The sequence below is a fragment of the Schistocerca gregaria genome, chromosome 1 (genome assembly GCF_023897955.1).
Source record: "Schistocerca gregaria isolate iqSchGreg1 chromosome 1, iqSchGreg1.2, whole genome shotgun sequence".
Lineage (NCBI taxonomy): Eukaryota > Metazoa > Arthropoda > Insecta > Orthoptera > Acrididae > Schistocerca > Schistocerca gregaria.
The window spans coordinates 615,047,814-615,055,658 of NC_064920.1; the positions used below are offsets into that span (position 1 = coordinate 615,047,814).

General features: G+C 41.4%; 1 protein-coding gene across 1 annotated transcript; it reads right to left on the reverse strand.

Annotated features, from left to right (window-relative positions):
* Window positions 1–2,109: 2,109 nt before the first annotated feature.
* On the reverse strand, window positions 2,110–7,620 carry LOC126358892 (uncharacterized). The gene is made up of 3 exons (XM_050007587.1): window positions 7,593–7,620; window positions 4,608–4,964; window positions 2,110–3,022 (listed from the first exon to the last, which is right to left on the reverse strand). Exons 1-3 carry the CDS (start codon window positions 7,596–7,598, stop codon window positions 2,735–2,737), a joined length of 651 nt encoding a protein of 216 aa, XP_049863544.1. The 5' UTR covers window positions 7,599–7,620; the 3' UTR covers window positions 2,110–2,734.
* Between the last annotated feature and the right edge of the window lie 225 nt (window positions 7,621–7,845).

Here is a 7,845-nt window from a genome sequence, read left to right on the forward strand (position 1 = left end):
GTAGATCAATAGGAGTCTTTTGAGGATTTTGTATCAGCGTTTCTCGCAGAGTACTGGTCGATAAAAAGAAGGCAAATTGATAGGAAACCGATATCTTAAGGAAACCAGCAACTCTACAGTCTTTATGGTCTAGTTCCTCACTGACCACTTTTGCGAGTTTATTATTCTGGAGATCATCAGTGCCCGTTCATGGCATCAGGATTGTTGACTGAAAATTTCGCTCACTGACTTCAGGTGATGTTCTTTTGTCGCTTGCAGGTAGTTTGGAACTCACGTTCTAAGTAATAAATAAAGATGTGTTGTGTAATTATTCGGTTTATGAAACTAATGCTCATCTGAAATATGTTGACACTGAGAGATACACTAACCTTCAAAAGAGTTCCTGGTGGAAGCTTTGACAATACTTCCAGCTTATCAACCATTAGTATAACTGTACACAACTGATAAATATTATCAGTAACTTGCTAATTTAGAGCTCCATTCAGATCAAAGATAAATAAAGTATTGCTAAGCTGGTTTGTTCGCTTAAGATTCTAAAAGAGCCCTAACAATATTCTTTCATAAGAAAATCAACTACATTTCCAAAGATTAAGAAGACCATTAACAAAAATAATCTAATTTAGAGACACTTTGGAGAAATAACGAAAGGTTGTCCAGAAGACCCCCGTCGTGCACCCAAGGTTTAATTACGGAATGTTTAAATAGTACATAAATTGGCGCATCCCTGTGGGGTGGAGTGGTTCAGTAGCAGTGAAATTACTATTCTGTCTAGCGATTACCTACTGATGTGACAACGTTCTTAGCACACTGATGCAGTGATTTGCACTCGTAAATTTAGTATTTTAGTCGAAACTTATATAATAATATGTTATAAGATTTCTCACAGAATTAAACAGTTAAGTGTTTACGTTGTGTGTGTGTGTGTGTGTGTGTGTGTGTGTCAGTACACAAGTTCATTTATAAAACACACACACACACACACACACACAGGTACAGTTATGCTATTTTTCATAAATTAGATTTGCCTTTCTCCCGACGTGGTGTGCATATGTGAGCATACAACATGGTTCATAGTGCTAACTGATTTCATCGTTACAGACATTATTTAATTTTACAATGTATGTTCTTTCAGACGTGCACGTAGTCTAAAGTTGCATACAGCAGTAATGATTTGCAGCTCTAATTATATTATGTATTAAGTATGGAAATATTGCTTACTGGTGACATGAATATTTCAGTCGCACCGGGACACGTACCCGTGTTTTCTGCTTATCACATGCGACTGCCTTAAACATCTCAGCTATCTGTCCACGCTTCTTGCAACGATCCAAACCTCCATATGCCGCACAGTCTATGCTTTTGTTGGTAGTTACGTTACTTGGATTCCCACAACTAGGTTAATGAGAAGAACGTGTTCAATGTTAGTGTCATTATCGTCGATTATGCCTGTCTGCAAATATGATCGTTTACAAATATGCATACATGTAAATAGATAATAGAAAAGACTGAAATAGCAAAATGTACTGTGTTCTGAAATGAAAAAGTGTGTGTTTAATATTAATAATGGTTTTGGGGCTACAGAAGAAACTAAACACTTCCTGCAAATTGAGAGAACTCCTGCACAAATCCATCCATCGACTATGATTGATGCTTGCATACTGTGGAGTCTTCACATTCTGAGTACAGAAGGCTGTATTTAAATCTTTTTGAACACAGCTGCATACCGATGCAAATATTTTCATTGTTTCTCACTGAAGTGAGATGTAATGCTAGAATAATTTAGAGATGAAAAGCCATAGAAGTCTAATACAAGTCTAAACTGTAGCATCAACGTTCAGTTACAACAGTAAATTAACCATAGTGTTTGTTGGTGATGATCTAAGCTTATACCCTTTTGTCCATTACACATGGTGGTTTTTTATCAGATTTGTTATTGCAATCCATGGAGTATACAACATTTTTAGGAAAAGTTATTTGCTTTTTTAAAATAAGTTGGGCTAGTCATGAGCTTGAGAGTGATGTATGGGATAGATTAATATTTAGATATTCATTTGAGGCTCTACAATACTGTTTGCAATGTAAGACATTTTATAAAGAAAAATTTGCAAATAATTGTACAAAACTTTTATTGCAGTTAAACAATTATACATCAGTAGTCAACAAGTAAATAAGACCTTGTATAAAACGTCTGGATATAATAATTTTTGTCGCGATATTGCCCAATTCGAAGGGCAACAATAACTTTTTCCTACTATAATAAATGCAATTTGACAGAACACATTTAGCGATGCTCAGTCATCCAGCGTACTGAATAAATGATTGCCACAGCGATTTTTTGAAATCTTTCTTTTTGTATAACACATAAGAAACACTATAGATGCTGGAAGTCAGACAATGAAAGATTTTAGCTACTGAACTATGCCTGCTCATATATATTTAATTTTAAGAACCTCACTATTGTAACAACACTTCTTGCTGTATAATGCACATCATAAATTTTCATTGAGGAGATGATGATACTACGGTGTACTATCTTTAAAACTGATTTAACGAAGCCCTTCTTAGAGCTGAATCTGAGAGGAGGCAGCATGCCTTATTTTCCAGAACGCCGGATACACACAATATTCGCATACTGCACTTTGGTAACGCACTCAGTTACCGTTTAGTAAGCTACACGATTGTACTGAACATTGGGATAGCTAATCATGGAACTGAAAGAATCATGTCTGATAGCCTAGTTGATGCGCACAAGCTCTGGTTGCTTGTAAGAATAGATGGGAGCGCCGGCAGGATGCAGGTCGTGGTACTGGAAGCGCGCCAGGTAGCCGGGTGCTACTGCTGGCTGCTGCAGGGCGGACAGCTCTCCAGGATAGGCGCGCTGCTGCTCGGGGGCGGCGGAGACGGGGGCGGGACCGTGGGCGTAGGCGATGCGCTGCAGGCGGCCGTCCGGCTGCAGCACGTAGTACACGCCGCTCTCCTCCGCCTCACTTAGCGCCGCATTGCGGCCTCTAGGGAAGTCATACTGTGGGCACACATAGGAGCACTTTTGTAAAGTAATAAGAGAAAAGCAAATTGATTAATTGTACGAACACTGCACACCAGAAGTAAGGAAGTGGCATACATAAATCAGTCTGTAATACTTATTGATCTGAAATGCACATTTTATATGGTACTTCTATCACGCCACATAAACAGCAAATTCGATTTTCAACTTTTTGCTCAACGTGGGTTTCTCTAGTTCATCATAATTTATTCCCACTTATTAAATACTTTTTCTATCATCCTGACATTCTTCCAGTCGGTGTCCAACTAAGAGGGCTTCATATAGAGTGCTATCCCGAGGAGATGTACAACCACCTAACTGTTCTTCAGAGTTGGGTCTTAAATATATCTGTCTTGTGAACACACTTCAGTGGGTCTTTGTACAGTGATGCGACATGTTTATATTGTACAATGATGAGGTGAAGGACAGCACAGAACTTAACGTTCAATACCTACACCTCTTGTCCGCCCCTGGTAGCTAAGTGGTGAGCACGAGAGAATGTCATACCTAATGGCCCAGGTTCGATTCCTGGTTGGGTCGGAGATTTCCTCCACTCAAGGACTGGGTGTTGTGCTGTCCTTATCATCACCATATTTCATCCCCATCGACACGCAAGTCGCTGCAGTGGTGTAAAATAGAAAGCCTTGCACCAGGCGGTCTACCCAACGGGAGGTCCTAGTCAATCGGCTACCTCTGGAATACAACTAAAGGAACTTAATCACCTGATCGTCAGATCACCTTTGACACTGTTAGCTACCTCCACGACACATAGATGTCAGGAATTCAATCAAGGACGTTGGCAATCTGGTGTCGTTAATTTTACGCTAACATCGCGCCTCACCATGCCAGGCAGTTACTAGTAAAGAAAGAACTGTTTCAGCAACAGAATTCCAGCCGCGCGGGATTAGCCGAGTGGTCTTAGGCGCTGCAATCATGGACTGTCCGTCTGGTCCCGGTGGAGGTTTGAGTCCTCCCTCGGACATGGGTGTGTGTGTTTGTCCTTAGGATAATTAAGGTTAAGTAGTGTGTAAGCTTAGGGAGTAATGACCTATTCAGTTATGTCCCATAAGATTTCACACACATTTGAACTATTTTTTTCAACAGAATTCCAAAAATTGAACTTGCATCCTAGCAGCCCCTTTTCTACAGAAGTAAGAATCGACAACACGACACATTGAGCACTGGTTCTGCAAAGAAATTTCTCACATATTTGCCACCCAGGTACATAACTTCTAGTGTCCATCCTTCACACCACATACCAAGCGCCTTACTTCCATTTTTCTGCAGAATATTAACTGTAGTCTACTTTTCTGTAAGTTTTGTTGCTCTTCAAGTGACTCCTACACTAAAATCAAAGACAATTACGTTCCGAGAACATTACATAGCAAAGCAAATGGAACATCTCAAATACCCGTACTATCTGTCAAATTTCGTAATCCTCTGGAATAAGAGCAGACAAGTGTAACGAATACATATTTATGTTGGAAACAACAGGGAAAGCATCAACTTCAGCTAGAGGTAACGTAGTTGTGCCGCAGTAAGTAAATATGTTAACTGTGCTTACGTTGTAAGGGCCGGCCACGGTAGTCGTAGGAGCCTCTGTAGTGGTGGTGGCAGCTTCTGTGGTGGTGGGGGCAGAGTTCGGGAAGCTGGGCAGGCGGTAGAGGCCAGACAGTCGAGAGGCGTCCTGTGAGGGAATGAAGAACTGTGGGCGGAAGCTGGCCACGGAGAATCCGGAGAAAGACTGAGGAGCAGCGAATGACGGCTGCGCCTGTGATTGGGCGAATGCCTGTGGCTGCTGCTGCTGCTGCGGTTGTGTCTGGAAACGCTGTGCTTGGCGGAAGGGCGCCCCGTAGCTGGTGGAGGGCGCTTCGCCTGTGGCCACCGCCACAAGCGACGCCGCGATGAAAACGAGCATGGCCTGCAGCACACAGCGATGGAACTTCATTTAAGTTACCTCATTCCATGGCATATTACATTCTACTTCTCTATAAAAGAATCTTAATGAGAAGTTAATCATGCTTGTTCAAGGTGTGTACAAGTTGATCATATTTGGCCTCATTTGGAAATAATGAATCAGGATGTAATCATAAAAAATGTGATTTCGTTATTGTTAGTTTGATTTCGGTAAACATGAATGTGGAACTTCTCTGGGTGAATTCGTGGTAAGCGGACTTGAATATACTGCTATTGAAACTATATAAATAACTATCATCCAATCAAGTTTAGTTCCGTTTCATTAAAACTGGAACCAAAACCTTAGTTGTAAAAAAAATAAATATCGTAATCATGCTATAAGTTAATTCTAGACCTAGATAATCACTGCAGTATAAATTCATTCTAAAGTAACTTTGCAATTTGTACGATTTGAAATTGACTGACCAATATAAATCATTATCTAGCCTGTGAAAGACAACATATGTAATACCGGGATTCTTAACTAGGTGGAGTGAAGTAACATTTCGGCAAAAATTCTTGATGATCGTTTATTGATACCATCCAAGCAGTGGATCACATCCACAATGAGTGCAATGATTAGCTTTAAAGCCCCTCGACGATGATGTCATGGAAGACTTAAATGTCTATCGCCAGTCGGGGATTGGAAGCACCGTAATCCGGATACCCCTGTTTTTCTACTGTACCATCTCACTCGAAACGAAAATTACTTTTACGTCACGACATGTCTTTTAAAAGGAATATGTAGACGTAAGGACTGCCATGAAAGAATTTATATATTTCCTAGATACATGCACATATATTGTCAACTTCGGATTTCGAACCCTCGAAATTTCCATGTAGTGTCGTTGTTGGCGAAAATATTTTCACATTTACAAAAAAAAAAAAAAAAAAAAAAAAAAAACTTTCAAAACGTACGACAAAATGTCGTTTGTTTGAACAGAAAACGAAAACTGCTGATTCCACTGATTCCATGTGGATTAGTACTGTTCGCTTTAAGAAGACCTACTCTGATTCTTCCGTATGGGCGTTCATTGGCGTTACTGGGGTTCTGCTTGGCGCGAAATATCCTTTTGCTCTGAATATTATATGTAACGCGACTTTACCATGTACTACGAAAATGTACCAAATAATTTTCCCGTAGGACCTTAATCAACTGGAACTCTTAGGTTCGTCCAGATGTACTCTCACCACTGCCACATACTAGAAGCAAGAGGTTCCATTTGATATATAAAATATATCCACCATGAAATTATTTATACTATAGAAACACAAGAGCATCTGAAACAGCAAAATAACACACACATTTCTAATGATCACACATTTTATTTCGATATTGTGATTCAGTTTTCTCATAATTGCTTCTTACTCTAGTTTAGTTTGATCAGTCCTATTTGAATTTAAGTGGATACTTTAACTGAAGCTTTATTAAATTAAATGTCATTCTCAATTGAGAGAAGTCCTCCGAAGTAAGAGTGATTTCAGGTGTGTCGCAGGGAAGTGTCGTAGGACCGTTGCTATTCACATTATACATAAATGACCTTGTGGATGACATCGGAAGTCCACTGAGGTTTTTTGCGGATGATGCTGTGGTACATCGAGAGGTTGTAACAAATGAAAATTGTATTGAAATGCAGGAGGATGAGCAGCGAATTGACGAGTGGTGCAGGGAATGGCAATTGAATCTCAGTGCAGGCAAATGTAATGTGCTGCGAATACATAGAAAGAAGGTTGCCTTATCATATAGCTACCATATAGCAGGTCAGCAACTCGAAGCAGTTAATTCCATAAATTATCTGGGAGTACGCATTAGAAGTGATTTAAAAAGGGATGATCATATAAAATTCATCATCCATAAAGCAGATGCCAGACCGAGATTCATTCGAAGAATCCTAAGGAAATGCAATTTGAAAACAAAGGAAGTAGGTTACAGTACGGTTGTTCGCCCACTGCTTGAACACTGCTCAGCAGTGTGGGATCCGTACCAGATAAGGTTGATAGAACAGATAGAGAAGATCCAACGGGCAGCAGCGCGCTTCGTTACGGGATCATTCAGTAATCGCGAAAGCGTTACGGAGATGATAGATAAACTCCAGTGGAAGACTCTGCAAGAGCGACGCTCAGTATCTCGGTACGGGGTTTTGTTGAAGTATGGAGAACATACCTTCACCGAGGAGTCAAGCAGTATATTGCTCCCTCCTACGTATATCTCGCGAAGAGTCCATGAGGATAAAATCAAAGAGATTAGAGCCCACACAGAAGCACACCGACAGTCCTCCTTTCCACGAACAATACGAGACTGGAATAGAAGGGAGAACCGATAGAGATACTCAAGCTACTCTGCGCCACACACCGTCAGGTGGCTTGCGGAGTATGGATGTAGATGTAGATGTAAAAATGGATACAGAATTTGGCGCAGCTATTATCAATACCAGAAGTGTTATCATTCAGTCAATCACGTCTCTTAGATACAAGCATCGTTCTTGCTGACAATTAGCGAACAATAGCGTCTCTTATTATTACGCTGATGCCGCGGCGTCATGACAGCCGTGTGGTTCGGGAAAACGTGAAACCCACGAGGCGGGGCACTCACCTGCATTGTCGACTGCTGTGCTTGGGGCGTCGGGGCACCGTGGTGCCGGACAGCGGAGGTAGGCGCCTTTTATGCAGGCGGAGCCACTGCGGGAGTGGCGCTGAGCGGCGCTGCTGGAGCTAACCCAGTCGCGTCCGACGCCTGGCACACGTGCGGCGCGGCCTCGGGTCAAGGCCGCAACGCATAGTCCTGCGTACATCGGCAAGTCACGCAATCCCACCTTCCTGTGGGACCATTCCACATAGAACATCCA